General features: G+C 47.1%; 3 protein-coding genes across 4 annotated transcripts; 2 read left to right on the top strand and 1 right to left on the bottom strand.

Moving 5' to 3' along the window:
- Positions 1-3,041: 3,041 nt before the first annotated feature.
- LOC117840304 (kinase-interacting family protein) lies at positions 3,042-9,452 on the top strand. 2 transcript variants are annotated; one of them, XM_034720793.2, is made up of 3 exons: positions 3,042-5,508; positions 6,937-7,175; positions 8,236-9,452. In XM_034720793.2, the coding sequence occupies exons 2-3, from the start codon at positions 7,067-7,069 to the stop codon at positions 9,192-9,194; spliced, it is 1,068 nt and encodes a 355-aa protein (XP_034576684.1). In that variant the 5' UTR covers positions 3,042-5,508; positions 6,937-7,066; the 3' UTR covers positions 9,195-9,452. The 2 variants fall into 2 exon arrangements, with proteins under 2 accessions (XP_034576684.1, XP_034576685.1); XM_034720794.2 differs by having other exon boundaries at positions 3,043-5,508; positions 6,954-7,175.
- A 6,261-nt stretch (positions 9,453-15,713) lies between these two features.
- On the top strand, positions 15,714-18,737 carry LOC117838196 (uncharacterized). The gene is made up of 4 exons (XM_034718123.2): positions 15,714-16,140; positions 16,261-16,412; positions 17,535-17,710; positions 17,801-18,737. Exons 1-4 carry the CDS (start codon positions 15,925-15,927, stop codon positions 18,304-18,306), a joined length of 1,050 nt encoding a protein of 349 aa, XP_034574014.1. The 5' UTR covers positions 15,714-15,924; the 3' UTR covers positions 18,307-18,737.
- A 344-nt stretch (positions 18,738-19,081) lies between these two features.
- Positions 19,082-26,504, bottom strand: LOC117838195 (actin-related protein 4). The gene is made up of 20 exons (XM_034718122.2): positions 26,331-26,504; positions 26,148-26,239; positions 25,132-25,305; positions 24,974-25,047; positions 24,574-24,654; positions 23,940-24,000; positions 23,818-23,867; positions 23,336-23,390; positions 22,999-23,076; positions 22,827-22,880; positions 21,853-21,906; positions 21,710-21,770; positions 21,458-21,509; positions 20,860-20,926; positions 20,544-20,603; positions 20,391-20,453; positions 20,203-20,265; positions 19,759-19,823; positions 19,557-19,625; positions 19,082-19,473 (listed from the first exon to the last, which is right to left on the bottom strand). Exons 1-20 carry the CDS (start codon positions 26,341-26,343, stop codon positions 19,428-19,430), a joined length of 1,332 nt encoding a protein of 443 aa, XP_034574013.1. The 5' UTR covers positions 26,344-26,504; the 3' UTR covers positions 19,082-19,427.
- Between the last annotated feature and the right edge of the window lie 368 nt (positions 26,505-26,872).

The following is a 26,872-nucleotide window of genomic DNA, read 5'->3' as shown; positions in this document are numbered from 1 at the left end:
CCTCCTTCCCGTCTATGGCGGCGAAGACCTTCGCCTCCACGAGCTCGACGTGATTCCCCGCGGCGGCCGACGCAGCGTTGATGGAGACATGCGACGATGGCGGAGTGAAAGAGGGGAAATTTGGATCTGATGGGCGCCTCACCTCGGTGGTGGCGATGTACATGAGTGTAGGCTCGTTGTCTTCAGCTAGGTGGGCCTGGGCCGCTTCATCCCGTTTCTTCTTGCGACATTCTTTGGCCTAGTGGCCCTTTCTGCCGCAATATTTGCAGTTGTCGTCGTCGCCGGACTGGGCCGCATTGCCTCCGGCCCGCAGTTCGCCTCCGCCGCCGGAACCACGCCCGCGGCCGCGGCCTCTGTTCTTGGCCTTTCCTCGCCCGCCGGAGCTGGAGCCACCTCTCCCGCCGGCGTCCTGCTTGTACTACTCAAGCCACTGCTCCTTTGTGAGCAGCAGCTGGCCAGAGGCGTTCTTCGTCGGCGCAGGCGGGTCGTCGTCGCTCCCGGCCTTGAGGCAGCCGGTCACCTCCTCGACGGTCAGCTCGTCGATGTTTAGCAGCGTCTCGATGGACACCACCAGCTGCTTGAAGCGGGGACGCGCCACCCTGAGGTACTTCCTCACCACCTTCTCCTCCGGTTCGGGATCGTCGAGGATGGCGAGGCGCTGGACGAGCTTTGAAAGGCGTAGCGCGAAATCCTCCACGGACTCGCCGTCCCGGAAGGAAATCTGCTCGTACTCCGCCCGTAGCGCCTGGGCAGTGGACTTGCGCACTCGGTCGTCGCCGATGCGCATGGTCCGGATGGCCCCCCATGCTGCCTTGGCCGACTCCTTGTTCGTCAGGGTTGGATGCATCTCCGCGGGTACGCCGGAGCAGATGGCTTCCAGCGCAGTGCGATCTTCATGCCACTCCGCGGCACCGTTCTCGATGATGTCCCACAAGCAGGCGCCTCCAACTTGAGCTTCATCATGGAGGACCACGAATCATAGTTCGTCTTGGTGAGTTGCGGCCAGTTGCCGCTGCCACCACCGCCGTGGATGACACGCTCAACGATGACCTCGCGGGGCCGTCGTGACTCTGCTCGCCGGCCACGACGTCCACGACCTCGGCGCGATGGTGATCGACTCGGAGGAGGTGAACAGCTCGGCGACGGGGTGCGTTGCGGAGCCTTGTCCTTGCCGGAGCCATCACCCTGCTCCACCGTCTTCTTCGGATCCGGCGGCGGCGTCGCGCCGGTGGGCTGCCTTGGCGCCCTGGAACGTCCTCGCGGGGGCGATGTCATGGCTGACGTGGGCGGTCCCTCTCGACGTGGCTCTGATGCCAATTGTCAGCTCTCAACCGAGCCTGGCAATGGTGACTCGCACCGTCGCCGATGAAGAGAGAATGAGGAACACACACGAGAGTGGATGAACGAGTCGAAGCTCGATAAACACAAGTGTATCACCTGATTTGTGCCGCTCAGAATCAGCAGCTTTTCTGTTCTTTTTCTCTATCTTTTATTATGCAAAGCAACAGCTAAACATGCAGTTCAGTTCCACAACGGGCGCAAGCTATCCTCGGCACCCCGATCCTATCTTCACGGCCACCACAAGACTCGGCGCTCGTGAGATGCTAGACCGAAGTAGAAACATGCAGACTCTAACAAACTAACTGAACTAACTGACTCGTGTACAGCTTAACTAACATGCGCCTCGCGGTCGAGCCGAGCTCGCGCCTCCTGGAGCCACCGGGCCGCCGCCTGCTAGGGACGAGCTCAAGGACGAGCACGAGCTAAAATTCTTCGATTATCGAAAGAAGTAGCAGTTGTATTTCTGAGATTGATGGCACGCACGCGTATGTTCAGGGAGATGATGAGCAGCTATTGCAAGGAGGTCCGGGAGCTCGGGTTCAGGCTGTACGCGACGATCTTGGAGAGCCTGGGTTTGGAGCCGAGCTACATGAAGGAGACGCTGGGCGAGCAGGAGTAGCACATGGCCGTCAACTTCTACCCGCGTGCCCCTTGCCGGAGCTCACCTACGGCCTCCCAACCCACACCGATGATGATGTATGGATGCGTGCAGCCTCGCCGATGCGCCGCCGCCGCCGCGTGCCCAGTGAGGAAGAAATTAAAGGGGCAGTGGCGAGGGGGCCGGGCCGGCATCTACAGCGGTGTTGGCTCCCCTGCTGGTGGTGGCGACAGCGGGTCTGTGAGGGCCGAGGAGGATGACGACGCTCGCGCTTCCCAATTTCTCCTCACAGCGGCAGCGTGCGGTGAGCAGCGGTGGTGGCGAGCTCGCCGACTGGGAAGCCCCGGCGGGAGTAGGTTGCGCGGCGCGGGCAAGCGGCCGCGGTGGGCAGCGGGTGGCGGTGCGTGGCTGGTGGCGCGAGCGCCGGGCGGAGGTAGCGAGCGCGGGCAAGTAGCTACGGCGCGAGATGCGGCGTGGGCGAGCGTGGTAAGTCTACCACAGCTAGGATGCAAAGGTAAGTCCACCAATTTACACAGGTTAACAAACCAAGTCTCAAATAAGCTAGACGCACTGCATCTCGTGGACCTGGCTGGGCTGGCCAGAACCTAGCTCATGGGCCGGGCTAAGCCGGAGCAGGCTGCCAAACGCCCCTTTGCATATGCCACCTGCACTTGCTGCACACCACGAACCATAGACGCTCGCACCCCCCTCGCTTCGATGGAGACTATATATTGAATATGTGATAAAAATATCTTGTCACCTGAATCATTTATACGGGCCATCAAGAGGTCAGTCGGCCCCATAAAAATTTGGTTGCCCTATGTACTACTAATTAGCACGGGACCGGTACATGTGCATGGTGCAGATTGACCGCAGCATGCATCTCCTCACTTGCATGCAAACGCATGCATGCTAGGGTTGTTTTTTTTATTTCCACGTTCATTTGTTTTGATTTTTTATTTCTAGACCTTTTATATATATTCTATTTTAATTCATATGCCTATACTTTGTTCTTTATATCCAAGTTATTTCATCTTCTATTTTTCTTTTTCTTTCTTTTTCGTTAATTCCTTCTAATTCTCTCGCATATCTTTATTTCCTTAACTAAGGCTAAGTTGGCTTATTTTATTTCCTTGCTAAGGCTGAGTTGGCCTTTTCTTTCCGTTTAATGTTTTCCCTTTTAATTATTTTTCTAGATATATATTTTTGTTTTCCCTTTCTTTTTGATTATTCTAATTCTTATGTATATATTCTTGGTTTATTTCATAATTCATATCATCAATCTTTGTATTTATATTAATAAACACATAACCGACTTTTCCATGATGAAATTATTTAGAAGAGAAATTCAATGTTAAACTATAATTTCATTTTCTTTTCTTCTCCTTTGTTTTCCATTATTTTTCTATTTTAACGGATGAAAATAATATTATATGTCAGTATTATTTGTTCCAAGTGTATAATTTTCTATTCAGTGAGTTCATATAATTTGTTCTAGGTTTATAAACACTTGTTCTGTGGGTTCTGCAATTTGTTCAAGGTATATAGATCTTTTGTTCTGTGAGTACATATAATATGTTCAATGTGTACAACTATTTTGTTCCGTGAGTTCGTATAGTTTGTTCCAGGTGTTGAACTTTTTTTCTATGACTACATACAATTTTTTCAATGCATAGATATGTTTTGTTCCTTAAATTCGTATAATTTGTTCAGATGTACATATCTAAGATTTTTTTGAAAATGATTAAAAAGTAGTGATAAATAAAATTCTTTCAAATATAGTTAAGTGGCATCATGTTTTGAAGGTTTTATTTTTAAAAATCCAATGGTGCAATCGGAATTTAATTTGGATGTTTCATTTGAGATTTATAGTTTTTTAAGTGTGAAACCTTCCTTTGCATGTGGGATGACATCATCAATCAGATGCAAGCAATTCTCTCTCCCTGAGTTGACACTGTTGCATGTGTATAACACCTTTTTAATCAAATGTTTGTGATGCTCAATCTTTTTGTTCACATTATATCATTTTTTGTTCATCTTGTTTAATTCTTTGACTGCAGAAAATAATTATATTTTAACCGCAGAGTTATAGCTTTTTAAATTCCAAATTTGGATGCTCATGGGGTGATGTCATCAATTCTGTCTTTCTTGCATGCATGAACCGATACGCGAAAACAGTCCAGCCAATAACATCCTCCCGTCCAACTAATTATTGGGCTAAAAATGCGGCCCATTAACTCAAGAGGATGCGCTAATTATAAGGTGACAAATGCAGATTTGTCACCTCTGGCAACATATAACCGCGCCCCTCACTTGCCCTTCTTGCCTTCGAACGCGGGGACCTGCTGCTGCTTCTTGTCGCCGATGCTCACTAACGGCAGCAACAAGTAGATGAGGCGGCCCTCTTTGTGGAGCGCGAGCACCTGTGCCACACCGCCGACGTCGCGGCTCCGCATGGAGAGTCACGAGGCACGATCTTCTACCCGGTCGTCGTTGTTGCTGTCTCGTCAATGACCACCATAGCACCGCTGTCAGATTTGGGCAAGGTGTGGTAGCTACGATTGGTATGACGAGGAGCGTGGCGGCGGCAGCAGCCATGGCGCATGTACGAGCGCAGGGCAGCCATGCCGCATGGTGCTCACAAGGTGCTCAACGAAATGTCAGAGGGTGAGGAGATGTCCAGTCAGCGTGCCATGTCATCGCTGAGTGCCCACGTAGAGGGGTATGGATCCTATTAACATAACTTAAATAGTTTATGAACCTAGAAATGCACTTTTTAAGTTTGTGAACCTAAATGACACTCCGTTACCGGTTAAAGGATCCATGATGCATTTTATTCTTCTCTTTATGACATGGTGCTAACAGGTACACGTATATAGAAAGCATGTTTCGTATAAGCGCCTGTTGTGTTGTGTGCAACCAACCACTCAGTGTAAGCGTAATTTAACCGTATTTTCCATTTGTTTGGAATGCTCGTCCCGCTCGTCTGATCAGATCAGACACCTGGAAGTTCAGTTTTGAAACTCGAAAGTCGAAACCTCAACTACTTCCACAATTTCAGATCCCGGCAGCTGTTTTCAAATTCATCGGTACAGCTCGTTTGAATTTGTCTCCTTGCAGTAATAAAAAATTCGAAAAACGGCTCTCAGTAATTCTGGTTGGTTGGTTGGGCTCTCCTATCCTATCAATATCAACCGCGTTGCCTCCTCGAGACCGTCCATTCCTCTGGACGGCTCGGATGAACGGTGGGGCGCTGTAGGGGATGTCGCTCGGCTTGGATGACACAGGTCACGAGCGCAGCAGTGGTGTGGGTAGCACAGCTGCTGTGCCTGGTTCTTGTATATAGCTAGCTGCTGCCCCTTTTCACTCGTCTTGCAGGACACACAAGCAGAGGAGGGAGAAGCCTTGTCACTTGTCAGCTTGTTCACACTCCACAGGCCACGCAGAACATAAGGAGAGGAGAGCTTCACCAGGGGGCGCTTCCCAGCTTCCTGCCCTGCAAGGAGGGAGGAAGAATGGCGGTCTCTCCGTAGCTGCCCCTGCCTCCTCCAATCCGCTGCGCGGCTGCGGTAAGTCCCACCTTCATATACCTCCTCTCTACTTTTCGAAAAAAAATCTACCTCCTCTCTCTACTCTGCAGTCCACTCCTGCAGATTCATGATCTCTCCCTCCCTTCGTCCTTCTATCTGGCTGGCCGCTCCTTTGTTCTTGATGTGCTTCAATCCTCCAATCTGCTGCGGATTTTGATGTGTTTTTTGGCTGGTATTTGTCAAGCATATGCTGGTTCTTCTAATACCGGGGGTTACTCTTCCCTCATGTTGGGTTACTTAGATAGCAGTAGCAGATTATAGACCTCCCAATTGCCTCGCAAGCCATCTCTAGTAATATGCTACAAGATGTTGGTAGCAGCACATTTTACTCCGTCCCAAATTACTATTAGTGATTTTCTACGTACACTATTCACTTAGATATACTCTGTCCAAAATTACTATTCACTTAGTGATTTTCTACCCACACCCTACCTTTTGATATTGCATCTAGATATATAATTATGTCCAGATATATATAGAAAAATATTGTATTTAGAAAAGTTAAAATAGAGAAACTAAATCGAATAGTAATTTAGGACGGGAGGAGCACTGTTATTTTTTTTTTTTGGTGGGAAGGAAATGGAGCAAAGAAACTAGCAGCGCTAGTGTGCAGTGCAGTAAAACTCCTGGGAATAGACTAGACGACCATAAATAATTCCACTGCTAGTACTTGTGCATGCTGTTGCTGACCCCTTTATGCGTGCAAGGGGGAGGACACGGCATTTATCTTGTTTTGCACAGCCAGCCGTTACATCCCGATCACCTGTGTTTTTGTTTATTTATTTTTCATCTTATCGCCACCCACAAAAAGTTACCCACCTCAACTCAACTGCAATGCAGTAGTAAAAAAGTAACTTTCGTTTTCTTTTTGTTTGCAACACTGTGGTGTCAGCGGGTTAACCATTTGAACTGCTCCCCGCCGAGGTCCGGTCGCGTATGATTATTTTATTTTATTTTATACCAGTTGAAAACACACTGACTCCAACACGACGCCCTCGGTCTGTGTAAAGTTAACCCTACTACTACTGCTCCCCTACAACATGCCGGGACCGGGCACCGGCACGGCCACGGGCGTCTCATCGGTCCGGCCTCGTGGACTGCAGCCATCCCATGTTACAGCGACAACGCCTCGCCTGCCGTGACGTCCGGTCGCGTCCTGCAAGTAGCCTACTGTTTCTCAGTCTCACCCCTGCGCAGCACGCCCATAGTTCCGTTTCATTTATCACTCGGTTCATGTTTTTTTTTGCATTCCCTGCAATTTACAAATGGAATACATAGTGCTACAGTTGTTCGCTATATTTTCTCTCTCTCTTTTTTACTTTATAAGTATCTTGTGCTGGCACAGTATTTTACAGCTTGCATACTGCCTTGGCGTCATACTCTGAGCTTACCTAATACCTATCCTAGGGTGTGGCTTGTGTCAGGCACTCCGGCGGCATCGGCTGGAAGCAGCAGGGCAAAGCGACGCTGCTGCAATCGGGGCAGAGCACGAGAAGGGCAGCGTCACAGGCTGCGAGCGCAGCGCAGGGGGAGTAGTATGGTGGTGGAGGTGGACTCGGCGGAGCATGCTGCTGCTGCATCGGCAACGGCAGCGGCGCCTGCGGTGATGAGCTGCCGCCCGCCCTGGCTGCAAGCGGCTATCGCAGGTCCGTCTCCCTCCTCCCCTACCGTTGCTCCCTCCTCTATCCTGCACCATCGCTTGCTTTGTTCTCTTGCGTGCCTAGTTTAAATCCACTATTTTGGTTGCTACCTGTGTACTTGTTCTGTACTTGATCACCATCAGATTCGGAGGAACGTTGCTAACCAATACTGTATGTACTATAGTAACATTGGAATCAAAGTGTCACTGCCCCAGTGATCTAGCTGTGATGCTCTGCTTCGGATCAAGGGGTGGGGCGCAGCCATTGATACTAGATCCGAGCCTGGATTATAAATGGACCGGACCCCATTCCCCATCCTGGTGCTACTGAATGTTCGTACTCCTACTGCCAGTGCTGTCTGCAATAACACGGAATGCATGCATTGCAATTGCTCGAGTAGTAGATTTGCTCGTTAAACTCTACTGCTTGCTGCAACTGCTGGCATCATCTACCATGCTTCATGCCAAGCTCTATCTGTCTCACTGGATCATGCATGCATCAACTAGAGGTCACGGGCGTCCTTTGGTACGCATTGATGACGCACAGGATTCTCGGTTCCTCATTCTACTTCTTCTAGCAATGTATTGTGTATTCCTTGATCCATTCCATGGCCTATGTCCCGGCTCGCCTCATCCTGGCCATGGACCCCCATACCACTACTACTACCAGGTCTTGAGCAGTGCCCACTAGGCCACTACTCAAGACTGACGTGACGGTACACGGGAGAGGAGGAGAGGAGGAAAAGGGGAGAAACGCCATGACCCATGACGTGCGCTCGTAGCCTTGCCTTTGTTCCCTAGCGTCCTCTTGGAATCTCCTTCCCTCCATTCCGTGCAGCGCTTCCAAATTCGAAATTTGAACAACCCCATGGCTCTAGTCTCCACATTCTTCCAAAACTCCTTTTTGTAGCTCAAGGAGTAGTTTTGTTAACATTGAGATCATTGGTTTAATCTATCTGTAACAGTTTATTCTGCCCATTTTACTGATCTGCTGCTACTGCTGTATGCTGTGTGGTGACAGACCATGCCTTTGGTCTCAAACTGACGATGGTAAGGTTTGAATGCAGACATCGAGCAGCGGGTGCGCGCGCTGGGCGTGGACGCCGAGGCCGCCACGGCGGAGCACTCATTCGCGGAGCGCGCCGAGAACTACTACCAGAAGCGGCCGCAGCTGCTGGCGCTCCTCACTGACCTCCACCACCGCTACCTCTGCCTCGCCGACCGCTACGCCCAGACCCTCCACGCCAAGCACCACGCCGCCGCCGTCTCCGACTGCTCCTCCGACGTCGACGACCGCTGCTCCGACGCCGACAGCTCCCTCTCCTTCCAGCCGCTGCCGCCTGAGGGAACCATCACCGCCGGCGGGGACCCCGAGCTGATCGTGGCGGAGCTAGTGCTGGCGTGGGTGGACCGCGAGGTCCTGGCGGACGAGGCCGAGCGCCGACGCGCGGAGGCGGCGCGGAAGATCGAGCTGCAGGGGAGCCTGGTGGAGGTGCTCGAGTCGGAGCGCCTCGTGCTGCTGGGCGAGAACGCGCGCCTGGCGTTCCGCGCGTCGGCGGCCGAGGAGGAGGCCGCTGCGGCCGCTGCCGAGCTGGGCTACACGCGCCGCCGGGCGGCGGAGATGGCGCGGCTGGTGGTGAAGCTGCGCGAGGACCACCGCGTCTGCATGCTGGGCCGCAAAATCGAGGCGCTGCAGGCGCAGGTGTACGGGCTGGAGCTCCGCAACCGCGAGTGCCACGAGGCCATGGCCAAGTGGGAGGCCGACCGCAAGGCCGGCGCCGCAGAGATCCAGAGGCTGCGCGCCGAGAACAGGCGCTTGGCAGAGGAGGCCGCGGTCGCGGCGGCGGCGACGGCGCGGCGCAAGGGGAAAGGTAGTGGCGGCGGGTGGTGGTGGTGGTCGAGGGTGCGGATGGCGGCGGAGTGGACGCCCTGCGCTCCGGCGACGGCGGCCACCGTGAGGAAGGTCGGCCAGCAGATCAAAGGGAAGGACGGCAAGTACTACGGCGGCGGATGCTTGTGCATCTAAGCCGTCGGCGCCCTCCGTCGTTCTCGGCGAGGCCTTGGGTTTTTTGGGATGTTCATTTACCCCTTGGGTTCTAGTGATATCATCATAATATCCAGTCCGGGGAGATTGGAGGACCTAACAGTGATGGTAGTGGTTTGTGAAGCGGGCAAGTATATATAATGACGTGTAGTAACTGGTGTACCGTATTCCATCGTACTACGTTGTTGTATGACATCATGCTTAGTACGTGTCTAGTACAATACACATGTAGCAGACAAACGTATCAAGTGTATGCTGGGACGTGGTTCGCATCGCATACAAACGTACGCTGCATTCAGCAGATTGTGTTGGAAATATGTGTTTAAACTTTAAAATACCGTCTAGATTTTATTCGGAGAAAAAACATATGGATAAAAAATGATGCAAGCATATAACACATGTAAACACGCAACATACTGACTAGAATAAGATTGCGCAAGGAAATTACTCAATAATTCCCGGGCAGAACGAAGTCAAACGTGTTGAAGTAGTTGTTGCAGGATCACCAAATGGTCGCGTGTAGACGCTGCCCAAAAACCTGATTGCCGCTCCGTACAGTAGTCTCGTGGTAGTGGTTTCGAAGATCTCGCTTTCCTTCAAATCCGGTGCACACCGAATTCAAAGGTCGACGAGGCGCAGCAGCAAGAGGTTTAGCACAATAAGTGGGGAGGCGAGCGTGTGATAGCGTGTCTTACAACTAGGACGTCTCGTTATGTTATAGGCCTCATAGCGCATCAAATTCCCCTCATCAAACAGTAGAAACTGCCCATTTGAATGACAGAAACTGCTGCAATCAAATAAGAAACTAATGCACCATCTTATTGCTGTTTAAAACGGCAGTTTTAATCACATTGAAGTGCCATTAGGCTCAGCATAAAAAAAATAGAAACCGCACAAATAATAAGCTTGCTAATACGCGCAAGCTGCGCGTATGTGTAGCAACGGTCTCCTTCTCTCTCATACGCGTCTATTTTGCATAGAGAGGAGACTCTCATAAGCAAAGCAACCTCTTCTTGAATTAGCAATATGGGATTTAAGGTTGCGCATGTTTTAGAATTTTTCAAATTGGGTCACACATGGACCTAAATCCAACCGATTGCATTCAATTGAACCCCGAAGAGAAGTATGCTGCATTTGACCTTGTTTAGAGGACAGATATAATGATACAGCCCAACAAAATTGAAGCTACCGTGCACGAGCATTGTCATGGTACAAACTTTTCTCAACATTGTTTCTTGTGAAACATGTGCACTAACGCTAGCAAGGATCTTTCTTCTTTTCTTCATCTCTCACCTTCGTTTTTTCAAGGCTTCCTACAACGGCATGCGCAAGAGATGGCGGTGAAGCATAAAACCGTGAGAACTATGCAAGCACTTCCTCAAATAAAAGAATCCAGCATCAAAACGGCGCTGTCGATAAACATGAACCGAGCGACGGATAACTTGTATCAAACGATCGATGCTAGCCCGTTGTTCCTTATAAGCAGGCCGGCCCCATAGACTTGAGACGGTAATATTCTGCTGAAACCTTTTTCATCCCAATGCGCAAGTACATTTCATGACATAATGACGACCTTTTGACTATCTTCCGTGATTGGCCGAATACGTGTGTGCCGTACATGTTCTTAACGTACAGACCTGATCTTTTTCCTTTAAGTTTCACCACGGTCTTTTTGAAGCCCTGGCCTGCAAAAAACATGACACAGTTTAGAAGAGAGAAGGGTTTGATCCAAACCTTAGGCTAGATCCCGTTTCGCGAAAAGGGGGAAAAAAGCAAGAACCAGACTGGAGTGATGAGCTTAAACTCAGCAAGAGCAAGCATCTTACAATTATCGGTAATGCTAAGACTCTTACTCGAGATGACTCTTACTCGAGATATGTTTCAATAGTTAATCATCGATGTTGCAACTATTGTTTCCGCATGTTTCACAATAAATGTTGCATAAAACATAGTGTTCATGTTGCGGCGGGAATTTTCTATCCCAAAGTTAAACGATGTAGTCATTTTTCGCATATTTTCAATATTGTAACTATAAATTTTTGATGTTATTTTATTTTGATGTTGCAACGGAACGCGGACATCTGGACGCTAGCAGTACCGTCTAATTAATCATCACCGCAGCATTTAAACACATCAATCGTTCCTTACAAATTCTTAACAACCCATATAACCAAATGTTCTCCCACCCACACATAAATCAATATGATTGTTGTACACAATTACGTTTAGTTGGAGTTGGACACCGAATGCTATAGGCTTACGTACTGGCCTGGCGCACCTTTGGGTCAAAGCCAAATTGAGCTGCCACGGTGATCTCGATCTGGTTGCATTGCACCGTCAGCTGCAGCGCATCAACAACTCAAAAGAGGGTGGAGGCTTGGATGCGGCGCAGCGGGTATGTTTGCGGCTCGAAATTGTCCATCACCAGGTACACGTACCGCCGCCAATTGCTCATCTTCTTCGATGACGACCCGATCCGATCCGATTGGGAGGAGGCGGCGACGGGACTGGACCTGCACCGCCGCCGGCTGCAGGCGGTGTGTCTGGACTCCGGAGCAGTAGAAGGCAGCTGCAGGCAGATGATTTATGATCGCCGCAGTGGGCTTGAGGCTTGACCCTGGGCCGAATTTGGAGAAGTTGCTGCCTGGCTGGTCCGCAGGTCCACAGCCCAGAGTGCAGGCGCAGCGGCCGCCACTGTTTCCGGAGGACGCCAAGGAGAGGGAGGCTGAGTTGCGGATCAAGCCGCCATTGCTGCCGGCGCGACCTCAACTGCGCGGCTGCTCTATCCGCTCGGATGCGGCAGCGACGGCGAATCGATCGCTTGCGATCGTTGCTGCTGCAGAGCTGGTTTTAGATGAACGGCGCTTCCATCCAGGAGTTAGCAGGGACCGAGGGCGAGGAGTGGAGGACGGCGATGGCGCGCGGGCGGTAGAACCGACGAGAGAGAGAGGAAGAGACGCACAAACGAGCCGGCGGCGCAAACCAGGGGTGTTTGCGTAAAATATTGGATCGGTCACGATCGAGTTTTGTGTAAATGTATAATCCAAAATAAGGTGCTTTATGGAAAATATGACTATTAATCGCGATCCAAATCAGGAGGTTATTTGCAAGATTTCTAGATCGAAGGGCGGGCGCCATGGCCGCCGGCGAACTCCCTTAGCTCCATCGCCGTACCTCCCGCGCAAGCTTTCGTCAAATCCACGCCAAATAGAGGGCCACCGGCCAACCATGGATATGCGGCCATGCAGAAGCACATATCCTGTGTGGATGACACGATTCATCAGTTTGCATCATTCGCATTTATTCGTTCAGATGAGATAGAGGTAGAGCGGTGAATGTGCTGGGTCCCGGCCAACCCCCACCCGGGAGGAGGAAGGGAAGATGTGATGGGCGCGCCGACACTTTCCAGCCCAGGCCTTGTGTTGTGTGCTTCCACGAAACCGGCGCGGCGGGCTACAGCCCAGAGCCGCCCACCCGTGGTTGACGAAACCGGCATGTCCTCATGAAGCAGCAGCAGCAGCCATCGTCTTCATCAACCGTGTGCGTTGCAAACTCTAGGTCTTAACTTCTGGTAGTAGGCGTTCCCTATTAACAAATATCTCACTATCTAATTCCCCTAGCGTGTGCGAGAGCCTGGTTAATGGTTAATGACCTGCGTTGTACAAACATCAGTTTACCTTCCTCTTAATTAAATGATACACAGTTCTCCTACGTATTCTAGAAAAAAAAAGGACATGCCGATACTACAGGCACTAGAAGAAAGCTTTCTGACTGCCGGTGTGCTGGGTCTGCAATATGGCTACTCGATCTGAAAAAAAATCGGTTTATGCAGCTCGCGATGAAGGAGTGTTTGGATACCAGGTGCTAAACTTTAGCAATGTCACATCAGATGTTCGGATGCTAATTAGGAGGACTAAACATCATCTAACTATAAAACTAATTGCAGAACTCCTGGGTTAATTCGTGAGACGAATCTATCAAGGCTAATTAATCCATCATTAGCAAATGGTTACTGTAGCACCATATTGTCAAATCATGGACTAATTAGGCTTAATAGATTCGTCTCGCGAATTAGACTCCATATGTGCAATTAGTTTTATAATTAGCTTATATTTAATATTTCTAATTAGTATCCAAACATTCGATGTGATAGGTACTAAACTTTAGGAGGTGGGAGCCCAAACATGCCCTAATTGTACTAACACGCCATTACTGCTGATGGGTTGAAGTCAGCCGATTCTTCTGCATGCATGCCAAGCAAAATTAGTATATAAAAAAAATGAAGCAAAAAACTTGCGTAGAGTTGACATAGATGGGCGGCCTCCGAGCTAAGTCGTGTGTTGCTTCTCGTTCTCGTGAATCACTAATGAAATTATGCTTCGTACCTACGACTTAGTATAAGTTGGTTGCCTTGTGTTTGATGTCATGTATGTACTCATGTGGAAAATGCCTCGGAATCAGACAAGCTTCTCAGACCATGTTTGTTTTAGTTAAATTAGGGGTTTTATTAAGAAGCCGCTTGTAGATTATAGATTGGCAACATGTAGGCATAATGGTACGGTGTGTAAATGTAGAACAAAACTGGCACATGATGATCGTGGAATCTTGGGTACAAAAGTTTACCTGTATACTATGGATAATCTCTAAAAAAAGAGTATCAGCTATCTGAAGCAGAATTTGAAGGAAACAAATTATGGTCACGCTACTCTATGTACAGTAAGGGGATGTTTGACAGCACTCCACTCTAAAAACACAGCTCCACTCCACCAACTCCAAAAAACTCGTAGCCAAATATGTCCAGCTCTAGAAAAAATATGAAGTTGGGGGCTAGATCCACGTATTTTGTGGAGTACATCAAGGGATGCTTCAAAACACTCGTTTTAGACCTCCTCGTGGAGTTGTGGGTTATTTACCCACCATTACCGCTTATTACACAACTTACCGGTTCGCGAAACAAAAGAATCACTCCCGTCGCCCCTCCCACCGTGGCCGCACCGCCCCTGCCCTCCACAGTCGGTCGTCGTCGACAGATGAGCCGCGCCGTCCCTGCCCACCCGCGGGGGTCCCGCCACCCCTGCCCACCGCGCCGCCCTCTTCTCCGGTCGCTTCCTCCCGTCGCCCCATCCACTACCGCTCGTCGGGGCTGGGCCGCGCCGCAACCGCCGCACGCCGCGTGTTGCTGACCACCGGGCCACACTGCCGCCGCTTGCCTACCAAGGTCGCGGGGGTGCCGTGCCCGTCCTGGACCGGTTCGCCGTCATGTCGGATGTGGAGAAGGCGTCCGCGATGGAGCTGGAACTGGCCATCTGCCACGGGGAGCCTCTGCGGGTGCCGGAAGAAGCAGAGGCGTTGGCGGAGTCATGGTGCCGCAGCTGCTCAGGCACCCGTTCCTCACTAGCCGCGACGTCGAGGCGTCGAGGCGCGCGCTGCGAGACCTTATCGTTGAGACCCTCTAGCCCATGCCGCGCCAGTGCGAGCAGAGGAAGGGAAGGGGGAAAAGAGGAGAGACTGACACGTGGGACCATTCACAAAGGATAAAATAAACTATTCATAAGTTCTCAGGTTTCTGGAGCTAGAACACTGCAACCAACCAAACACGTATAACAACTCCATGTTGATGGAGTGGAGCTGTATTTTTTTAAATGGAGTGTTGCCAAATATCCCCGCAATGGCCAAACTACCAAAGGGAAGGAATAGGCGGTGCATGGACCCTCACCCGTTCGTTAAGGGTTGCCCATCTTGACACATGGAGATGCTGCCAGCACGAAGCAGCGACTCAAGGGAAGGAACCCAACCCATGCATGTTCCCTGTTTCCCATTCCAATACGTCAATGCATCATTTGTTTTTATGGGGAAAAAATTGATAATGACACGACCATACAGTGACGATGCAATGTACATCTGCAGAAGCAACAGTACAGTAGTGCTACGATTGTGTTATGCCCCGAGTAGCAAGCACTACATCCATCTCTATCCACGGTAAACAGTTAAGCGATTAGAAATGGGGCAGGAAGCCTGGACAAGAGGCGATCTGCTGCAGATTGCAAAGAAGAGAAGTGGCTTGGGTGCTTCCATTCCGGCCCCTATTTAGTTCTTCCAAAATCCTAACTTTAGCATTATGTAAAAAGAAAATTTCTCATCACATCAAACTTGCGGTACATGCATGGAGTACTGAATTTAGACGAAATCAAAAACAAATTGCACAGTTTTGTTGTACTTTGCGAGACGAATCTTTTGAGCCTAATTAGTTAATATTTGGACAATAATTCACAAATATAAATGAAATGCTACAATTACGCTACAGTAATTTTGGTTGTCCAAAGTTGAGCAACTCGCTAGTCGCGTCGCGTGCCTTCTTCCCTAGCGTGACGCGACGCGAGCAAGCTAAGGACGCGAGCGACTAGGCAGCAGGCTGACCCGGCAACCAGGACGCGTGCGTGAAGCCAAACGCGCAGCGGACCACGCCGCGTGCACGGAGACAAGACAAAACACCCAGCTCGGGCGGCCTGGCACTTGGCCTTTGCCCCCCCGGGTCAGATCGCTCGCTCGCCCCCGCACCGCTCCTCTTCTTCCTTTTTGGCCGGGCGCGGGCGCCACCGACGCGCGCTGCCTCTGCCTGTGCCCTGTGGGAGGAGAGGAGAAGGCGAGAAGCCAAAGGGAGGGGAGGAAGGGGAGCCCTGCGCCCCGCCAAAAATAGCAGGCGCCGCGACCCATGGGCGTCAAGCAGGTCCTCGTCCGCCCCTGCGGCTACCGCCGTCGCTACGACGACGACGACCGCGGCAGCAGCACCGGCAGCGGCGCTCGCGAGGAGGTCGTGCTGGACCAGTCGCCGTCGCCGCCGCCCATGTCCTCCTGCGGCCGCTACGTCCTGCACCGAGTCTGCAGGTTCGACACCCTCGCCGGAGTCGCCATCAAGTACGGCGTCGAGGTCTGTCCCGTTCTTGCTCTGGCCGGCTATTGGATTGGATGGCTAACAGCCCAACACTGATCTGCTTGCGCGTCCGTTTTGATTTGATTTGATTTGATTTGATTTGGTTCGTTGGTTCAGGTGGCGGACGTCAAGCGCGCCAACGGCTTCACCACCGACCTGCAGATGTTCGCGCACAAGACGCTCCGGGTCCCGCTCCACGGCCGCCACCCGCCGGCCGCCGCCACCACTTCTCCTCCGTCCTCTTCCCCAAGCCACGCCGATCGCAACAGGTGCCCCATTCTCGCGCGCAGATACTCCAACTTTGCTTGATTTCAGCCTTATTACGCCTTTCATCGCCGTCCTGACTTGTCCTCTGCAGTAGAACCCCACACCATTTTTGCCACAAAATCAAGATCGTTTCTTTCTTCTCTGATAATGTGATTGCATTGAATTTTTTTAATAAAATGTGATCGCATTGAAACGAACGGCAATCGCTAGTGTCACTTGTGAGGGTATGGAAACGTGAGTCGTTCTCTAGTTCCCATCGTGCACCTCTGCTTTCCGGTTGTGCATATCAGTCGTCAACTATTCTGGACAAATTCGGGCTTGATTTTGACTTTGTGATCACCCGTTCTTGCTCCTGGATGCGTACACTAGTACATTATTTGATTTGGCAGTGGTCCACAAGGTATAGGTATGCAAGTCAAAGGCCGGTGAGGTTGGCAGGTTTGGCCTTGATAACTAACCGGTGTGGTAGGCAGTGTTCCACCGGTGAGAAACCGACTGCCCCTTCCTCTTTTTCAAAAAAAAAAAAACAAACCGACTGCCCCTTCCACCATTCACACTAGCAGGCACACTGTTGAGTGTGCTGAACACTAACCTGGCACCTAGTGCCAACTTGGCTGTGTGTTTCTTTTCTCAACTTCCAAAGCGATCTGCCACCTGTTAGCTAGTGATACAGACACCCAAAGAGAAAATGTGAGGAGGAAAGATGATGCATTCCTGCCTGGCAACAGATGTGCAGCCAGCCTCCACATGCTTGCACTCTCTACATCACTGCACAGTGGCACAGTGCACACACTTTATTCTTGACAGATACATCTGTATAACCTTGATAGTTACAAAATCGTTAGAGAACAATCCATTGACAAAATACACAAGTTTTTTTTGTTTTATGCTCGATGGATTTCGATGTAAAAGGACAGCATATTTAATGGATGCTCCATTATATAGATTCTTAGTACTTTCCCCTAGTTGTGATTGCATATGCTGCTGCCTTTTCTAGTATATAATGATGCTACCATGTGACGCCTTTTCACAATGCTGACCATTAGTCTTCATTTCGGTGGACCTTTTCCTTTGTCTAGGTATACTTCATGCTTTTTCTGATGTAACATTATTATTTGTTTCAGAGAATGGACTACGCGTCGCCCTCCCAAAAATGGTGCTTCTTGGGATCCATTTCTTAAACCGCCACGGAGCACAGTTTCACCATCCATGAGCCTCTTGCAGGGATACTATGGCCTTACACCTACCCCACAGGAGAACCTGACTAATGAAGGCACTGAAATGGCGACGTACGCTAAAGGTAAACCCATTACCATTTGCTTGGGTTATGATTCCTGATCCGGTGATCCACTGAATTTCTGAACCTGCACTCTGAACCACCTGGCTCCAGGTCACCATAGGAAAGCTAGAAGCTTGTCTAGCAGCTTCTCTATTGAAAATGGAGATGCAAATAGGGAGACCGATGATGCTGAGAAGCCCATAAGGCGGCGCCAGAAAGCCGATGTTGAGTTGACAACAAGGGAGGACAATGGCAGTAGCCTGTTGGCGAGGGCCGGGCAGGGCTTGGCCATGAGGCCGAAGCCTGGCAGTCGAGCAGATATGAACAGTAGCCAGCAAGATCTTTTGGCGACGTGGATGCCTTCGTACGGCGATGGATTGCAAGCTGTGAAGAAATCTTCGAGCACTCCGGAGTTCCAAGATTCAGACAGCATCAGCATTGCATCGGTGTGGTTGAAGAGCAAGTGGAACTTGAAACCAGACGCTTTCACCCTCACACTTCCTCTCCCGCTTTTCGACGGCATACCGAAGCCTCTCTTCGACAGCATCCCGAAGCCCCTCCTCGACAACATTCCGAATTCGATCGCTGCTTGGAGAAACAAGGCGGCCAAAGATTAGTGAGGTCCATAGCTTGGTTACTACTGCCTTATACTTATTGGTTGTTTTTTTGGTATCTTAGTGGAGGTGCAGGAAGGGCCTGGAGGAGTTGGTTTGTACTGTACATCCTCGGTCCCCGTCCACACAAAGGAAGATGGACACTGCTAACGCAGAGATGGTGCTGCAATGGCGTGATGGATAGTGATACTGATACATGATACATAGCTTCCACATACATACTGTACTGAAAGTGCTGTGCCAAGAGGGCAACAGCAACAGCAACAGATTATCCTCGTTATGAATTGAAGTTGAGAGTTGAGACACGAGAGCCCTGGGGCTTATTTGAGCCTTTGTGGGGTATTCTTTTGCACACATATAGGAAAGAAGGCAAACGCCAAGCAGCATGTGTGTTGGCTCAATGCACTAATAAAGAAATGGCTTTGTTCATTCCACTGTAGTGGGTCCACCTTATTATTCATATGTATAGGTTGCCATGATAGATAAATATTTTTAGTCTTGATGAAATACACCCCCGAAGCTAAACGATAGCACCATAGGGATTGTGCCATCCAGGTTTCAACACCAGCACCAGATCTAATCGACAAATAACACGAGCCTACGACACCTGGGGTGAGCATAGCTATCTCAGCTGCAGCAATCACGAGACTCTAACTTAATCCGAGCAGTAACCGGCAAAACCAGAAGCACTATAATTTTGCCATGCTAGATCTGCTTGCTTAAAATACGTTGTTTGAAGTTGAGAATTGCAGACATGTTGGAAGAGATACCAGTTGAATTGAGACAGGGACAGCCGACCCTGGTTAAAACACATCATCTTAGACTTTAATCCGCCGGCGAAAAGTTAGCTCCGGTACAAAATAAGAGTATTATCCCATCCCATTGTACAGATGGGACAAAAAGATTCAGCACATGAACTAGTATCTAACATCAATGGCAAGTATTAGCTGACCCTGCTCTTACACCCTTACATAACCTAAACTAACTTGCCGTGACTAAGATAAATATAGCTCGACCAGAGTCTTCATAAGCCAACATGGCAAGGCATCTAATTGTTGTACACACGCACCCTTTGGACATACAACCCTTGTGAAGCATATTATTGGCGTACATGTTCCACTGCTTCACGGGCACTTCCTTTGAATGTAGGAAACTCCATGCTCTTCATACCTGATGAGAGATATATTGCACATATTATCAGGTGTCCAAGGAAAGTATGAAAAACTGAAGAGGGCCTAAACGACCAAGCTTACTCTGCTTTGGAGAACCACATTTGCTGGAACGACCCAAGAGATGCAAGAATGCTCCCTCCAATCCAAACACTGCATTTGAGGTCCAACAAATCAGCCATGCCGTTGCACATATCAGTTGCAAAAGAAGCAATAGTTAAGTCTTATCTACCAATCACCTAGGGAGGGTAAATACTACAAAGACAAGCAAGTATATTCGTCTAACCTGAATCGCCTCTCCACTGAATTTCCACTTGCCATAACCTTAACACGAGCAGCTTGAGGAGACTCCTGCAATAAATTCAATGTCAAAATAAGAACCAGCCATACAAAATGAGTCAGGGAGTAAGCAAGCATTTCGATAGTATCAAGTATTAACCACAGAAACTTAGATTCTATGAACAAGAACAGAGAGAACCATCTCTTTCCACATTTTTCTAGTAAGGTCACAAAATAAAGGGGCAATGCGCGTCAAACTAATACAGTGCACTCAGCATATCCAGATACATTTTGTAGGCATCAATACTTTCATAGTCATGTAGGACATTATTAAAATACTACAGTGCTATGAAAACTATTGTATGGCAAATCTGCTAATATTAGTGTCCATATTACAAACCAAAATACTATTGTATATATGAGTGGTTAAAGATCTAAAAAGAAGTTGTACCTCTAGTACTTCTTTCTCTAGGCGCTCCTTTAACTGCAGAATTGATGATGAGCCACCAGAAAGCTATCCAGGAAACAAGTTTGCAGGTGTCAGAATATTTTGCGAAAAAATTATGCTGAAGGAGCACATCCCATCCTGCATGATACATATAAAGTAGCAAAATGCAGCTCTGGAATTCATGTTTTTACCAAGATGTTGCTAAATAACTCCTTGCGTATATCAACGTCACACCTATTTACGCTATCAATGACCTGGGTAGAAACGAAGTATCAGCAATTTTAGCTATACAAAGAACCACCATGCTGTCAGACACTCAACAGTAGGAAACTCTGAAAACTCACCATTCGTGGAAGGCCACGGACTGACATTAAATCTGCAAATCCATCAACCCCAGGAATAGTCTGCCCATCATAAAATTTGTGTGCATGAGAGTGAGATGTAAGGAGAGAGAAAGCAAGTCCACTGACTTCAAACTAATTTTCTAGACCACTCTAATATCTACTAAACAAGAAAGCAATGTACTAGTTTTCTTCCGTGCAAAAAGACAATCTAGTACCAAAACCAGCAAGACAATAAATAGTACCAAAAAAAAGTTAGGCAGTTACAACCTACAAACTATTCCAACCAGCAAGTACTACCGCTTTCCACACTACTCACCTGGGATAGAGATGGATTAAATAGAATATCAGGAACCTTGAATCTATCAGCACCAACTTCAATAGTTCTGCTCAAATATCAGATAAATAAGTTTAAAAACTCATAAACAGAATAAGCCAAAGAAAAAAATACTAAAGACAGGAGTAGTGGAAAAGATGGGATATACACTGCATCCACCCTCTCGATGCATATGTAAATCCCACCTCACAGACCATGAAAATGGTCATAAAATTCCGAATGATTTGGATGGCTAGCCAACGAAGTTGCAAATGTTCCATTAACATTATGTGAAATACAGGCAAAAAATCTAAACAATAGCTTGTCCTTATCCCCTTCATTCTTGAACCCTAATTATCAGAGTCCCACATGATCCATTTTGTGGCATGGTAAAATTGGTTTTATAAAAATTTATTAAGTCAGTCCTTCATCATCCATTGTTATGCTGTTCAAAGATGGGACGCACAGATGCACCAAGAGTTGAGGCGCGCCAAATAAGCCCCCAAGGTAAAGACACATTATTGACAGGGATGGACTTGGGTAACGAGAAAATAGAAGTACTCATATAACTGGAAATAAATTTGGCTAAAATATAACTTACTGTCCATCAGGAAGCTCATATGAAGTAGTAGGAACATTTGCATACGCCACTTCTGCAAGAAAAATAAAGCTGGGAAAGTAAGTACTTGAACATAACAGGAAATATAAGAAAAATGTTTTGACATAATCAACGAAATAAACATAATTTATGTTATGGCACTCAAGGCATGCATAAAAGCCAAAGGAATATTGAATTCACAATAGAAACAGCACTAAATATAACAGCTGCCACATAAATAAAACAATGATATACCATCAAAAGCGGTATCTGGAACTCTGCAAACAGACTCCTTGATGTCACTAGCAATAGCCCTCTGTAATCCAACGCGTCATCATTAAAACCATAAAGAGAAAAAAATACAAAACAAAAAACTAAAAGTTTATAAGTGAACATACCATGCAGTACAACCTGTAACTCTCTGTTGTGTTTGGAAGATCAAGATCTACAATCTGAAATGATAAGGACAAACAATAAAGTTACAGAGTATAGAAAGTTTGCCCTTTCATTAATCTAGTGTGTAGTTTTAGCTGCAAAAGCATGTCAGAGCTTGGTATTGCATAGTGCTAACTATTTTGTAGTACAGTAGCAAAGAGTAGTACTCGCTCTGTTCAGAAATGTAAGACGCTTTAGTTTCTCCTAAGTCAAACTTTCTCTAATTTAGACTAAGTTTACAGAAAAATGCACTAACATGCTGGAATTGACTTGGGACAAAACTAAAATGTCTTAAATTCTGGAACAGAGGGAGTAGTAAGCTAATGCCGCATTCAAATGAATGAGAAATTACAACAGAATCATGATTAAGAGAATAAGACCCTTAGAGCGAGCTACGTAAGTTGTAAGAAAACCGCATAAGGATACTGTAGTCCAGAACAGGAACTAAAATAATCACTCAAATCTCCTAGGATTCCTGTATCTGACTATTAACAAACATACACAATGCAACTTGAGCAATACACTGGAGAGAAGAAAAGGGTTTTGAAAAATATATTGATATTGCATTTTTCACTTACAATATGCTGACACTATTGATTACCAGGTATAAAACAAGTCCATCATATGAATGAATGCAAGGTTACTATTTCTGAACCATATAGCTGGAATAACACTTAATCTGAGCTGCTAATGAAGTCAGTCATTTAAATAGCCTGGGTTTGTTTTTAGCTATCTTATTTTTTGCGCCGGTTGCATCTCTAACATCAAAACAAGCCCATAAATTCTTTCTAAAGTATTTCAAGCATATTAGCAGATCAGTTTACATGTTGCGTAGTGTTATTATTTCAATGGCATAGCGAGTTTTCCCTTGGCTTGAAAGAATCGTAAGCAGACAGAAACAGTTTAAATATCAACACAATTTAAAAAGAAACAGCACCTTATATTCTCCAGGACCGACTTCCTTCTTCTTAAATGAATACCTGGGCCTAATCTGGAAAAGGAAAAACAAGAGTGAACAGGCAGCACAAATTAGTATGCTATGTGAAGCCAGAGAAGAGTGAACAGGCAGCGCAAATTAGTATGCTATGTGAAGCCATAGAGAAGCTTACAACGACACCCTTGCTCTCCAAGGCTTTCATCATACAGTCAGTTAAAAATTCACCGCCAACTGGAGAAGTCGACACCGACTGCAATCATAAAACATATTATCAAATAAATAAAATATAGCTATCAGATAGGATTGGAGGGATGTTGTGTGACATCTGGGAATGTAATACAGCTTAACTGACTAATTCATTAAATATTAAACAAGTATTGGTTGATCATATTTTCAAAATTTAATACTGAACAAAAAGAAAAAAAACACTAATTAGATATATGGCATTCTACACTTTCCCCTTACAGATAGCTATAACCTGCGAGCTTGTCATATACGAAAACATATACCTTTTGCAAAACAAAACCGTCGTGCACGGCTGAAACCACAGTAGACCCACCACCACTGCACCAAAAATGGCCACATTGTCATATTCCAGCCATGTTTACCATGAGGAAGCCTCAAAAACAATGGAAATTAAGACGAACTGAATCAATGGTGATATAAGGGTATTATCATAGTGGATGCGTTAATAGTCAGAATGCTGTTGAATCCGTCATTGCAATTTTGCAAAACAAAGCATCAACTTTGAGTTTCTCGATTCTATTTTATTTCCATGGATGGATGGATGGACTAATCATACCTGTGCAATTGTGCCCAACTTAATAATGCAAAAATATAGTTCGTATGTTGTATTGAATAAAGAGGATAAAGAAGAACTAATCAAAGCAGATAGCAAATGGAGATGTATTCATTCATGAATTGGCCAGTTTAACATGAGGAAAGGGGGCTCTGCTTCGGCTGAGTGAACTGGACTAATTAAAATGCTCACCTGTCAACCACCAAAGATGTAGCTCGCCCAGAGGCAAAAGATGTGAGCACCTGATAGCACAATCAACAATATAAAAACTAACAAATTAATAGCAACAGGACTTGATTGTGACAGAGACATACAGCATTTTTCGCTAGGAACAGTGCTGGCACTTTGTAGTTCTCAAACATAAGTTCTGCCGCTCTATGAAAACATGCAAAACAAGAGTCAGCCGTGAAGGTATTAAATCTTTCTAGAGTCATAAGGAAAAAAGAGTATGTAATTATTTAAAAAATAAGTTTGTACTACTAGTATAAATCCACATCCTGAGAATTCATATGCAAACCATAATTCAGAAGACAGCTAGGCTAGAAAAATCCGTCTACCTTGATTTAACTTGACATTACAACTTGTAGAGTAAGCAAAGACAGAGATACCAATAGGTCTATACCAAAGAAAGAACAACAATGGTAACAACAAAGCCTTTTGAGTCCCAAACAAGTTGGGATAGACAAGAGATGAAACCCAAACATGAGTCAATACCAGAAAGAAACAACCCAAGGTAAATACAACATATAAAGAAGGTATAATGATAGCATGTTTGCAAACAAATCCCAAGCAATTGAGAAAAGGAGTTTCATGCTGTTGCTATAGAACTGTTATGTATGAAACAATCTATCATGACTGTTAACAAAGTAGCTACGAAACCAGCAGTGTTGTTCTATGATTCATAAGTATTGGTAATACAAACAATGTAAATAGAAAGCATGCTCATACTTCTCTCTTTGCTGTGCATTGTTTGTAGATGGTTCGGCTATGAGCATGGGATGCTCCTCAGGATTAATCAACAACCTCCGCCTGAAATGTGGAATAAGTCAGGGTGACAATTAAAAGGGACAAGGGGAAGTACAGAGCCACATCAGAAATAGAAAAATCCTAATTTCAATAACATTGGCTTGCACGGAAATAATACCATCTCCATCAATTAAATCAAGCCAGAAAACAACAATTTGTATCACGATCGACACACCACACCAGGTTAACAGAAAATTGTAAGGGCAAAGCAGTAACAATGTTCATATTCAAATAATACTCTAGAAAATGACCTCAATATCTGATTCTCAATTTTAACGAGCAGAAATTTCTTGGAAACATGACAATAGATAACAGAATTCACCTGAAAGCATGATTCCATATATTATCAACAATATCCCAATCAGTTACTGTTCCATCTTTCATAGGTGAAATCACCTGTATGGGGAGGAAAAGACCATCAATAAATGATAATTAACAAAATTATAATAATCAAACTTAATCCTCATTACAGATACTAACCTCCATATGATCCCTCCTAAACTCCAACTCTTGACCAACATAAAGTTTGCGTTTTGTCTTGGCTTTGTCCACATCCATAGGCTTAGCTCCATTCTTAGAATCTGATGCAGAGTCAGCTTCTTTCTCTGGCTTGGAGTCATCGGTGTCTCCCGTTTGTTCAATTGAACCAACAACCTTAACATGTCAAAAGGCACGATAAGAATTTGCTATAGGTAGCTTTCCAAGCATGAGTCCATGGAGCAACGACAAAATAGCATTCCTAAACTGCAGTAATTGTGCTAGCAAAGATGACAAGAAGTTGCTAAACACTTAGCAGTTGCATTAGTCATTACAGACATAATTTCTTGTACAGCATAGTAAATCCTTAACGTTTGTGAGCATGTCATATATGATATCTTAGTTTGTCTGTCAACAAAATAGTAAAACTAACAACTTATACTCACAGAACGCAAAACTAACTAATTAGGTGCATTAGCCAAAAGAGATGGCCTCCCAAAGTGGGCATGGTCAAAAACTAAGATAAGAGGAAAATAATTTTCTATTTAAGAACTGATACAGAAGATGTGCTTTAGATTATCAGTCACTTCCGTGGGATCCGAAGTTAGCCTCTAGAACCCCGACTCGGCTAAAACTACCTGCACTGTGCCCAACAGAGAGCACTAATTAACCTTGCAATCAACTACGTATCCATATACTATGTAAGAATCTACGTGCAGGTCAATATCTGTTGCAAAATTGTAAGAAAACACAGCATGCATCTGTATTGAACGAAGTGAAGCAGCCGTGTGTCATGTTTGAACCCAGCATTTGAAGTCAACAGCCTAAAATACCTCACGAACTTTCAAACTAGAGTGCTATATAATTCGGCAGTCCAAAAGAAATTTCCCAGAACTGCATTTCGCAGCTAACAGCTTACAGACACGGCAGAGGTGGCCGTACTGTGACCCCAAAGCGAAATTCGGAAACGACAGCGGAACGTGAGGAGTTTGGAAGCAGCAGAGGGGCATTTCTCTCACCGACGGGAAGACGGCCTTGGGGGTGTCGTCGCCGGCGTAGCCCGCCTTGCAGCTGTAGGAGCCTACGTCTATGACGATTGCCGAGACCTCGTCTGCCAAGGCAAAACGGAGCGGTGGGCGCGTGAGATCTCCAGGGGTTTAGGGTTTAGCGGGGGGAGCAGAGGGGAGGGCGAGGGAGCTTACCTCCGCCGTACATGGCTGGAGATCCAGGGAGGGCGGGGTTGACGAGCGGGAGTGGAGCGGCGGGGCGGAGGCGGAAACCCTAGCTCGCCGGAGACGGGCTCGGGGGGAGACTGGAGAGCGAGGGAAGCGAGAGGGGTTCCGCTTCGCGTGTTTGGGCTGGACCTGTGCGAATTGGCTTACCCTCTATGGTGTGGGGCCCGCTTGTCAATGGCAGATTCGCAAATTGAGCAGGAGCTCTTTGCCCCCTTCCTCGGCTTGGAATCTAACCTTCGATTTGTGACCAGTTGGGGTCTGCCAAGCATGCGTGAGCATTGAGGAACATCAACTCCACTCCCCTCCATAGATCGGTGTGATTTGATACTGATGTACGTACCTTTAATCTAAAGAAAACCTTGCCTTGTAACCGAGCCTTAGCTGAAACAGAAAGCTTGCCCGAATAGCTAAAGGGTTATTGATTATGCGAAAGCATCACCAGTGTAGAATTATTGCACCAAAAAGTGTCAACACATCTGAGCAAATGGTAACTTTTTCACGTAAATGGG

Source organism: Setaria viridis, chromosome 9 (assembly GCF_005286985.2).
Source record: "Setaria viridis chromosome 9, Setaria_viridis_v4.0, whole genome shotgun sequence".
In the NCBI taxonomy this organism is placed as follows: Eukaryota; Viridiplantae; Streptophyta; class Magnoliopsida; order Poales; family Poaceae; genus Setaria; species Setaria viridis.
This window is presented reverse-complemented; position numbering and strand designations above follow the sequence as displayed.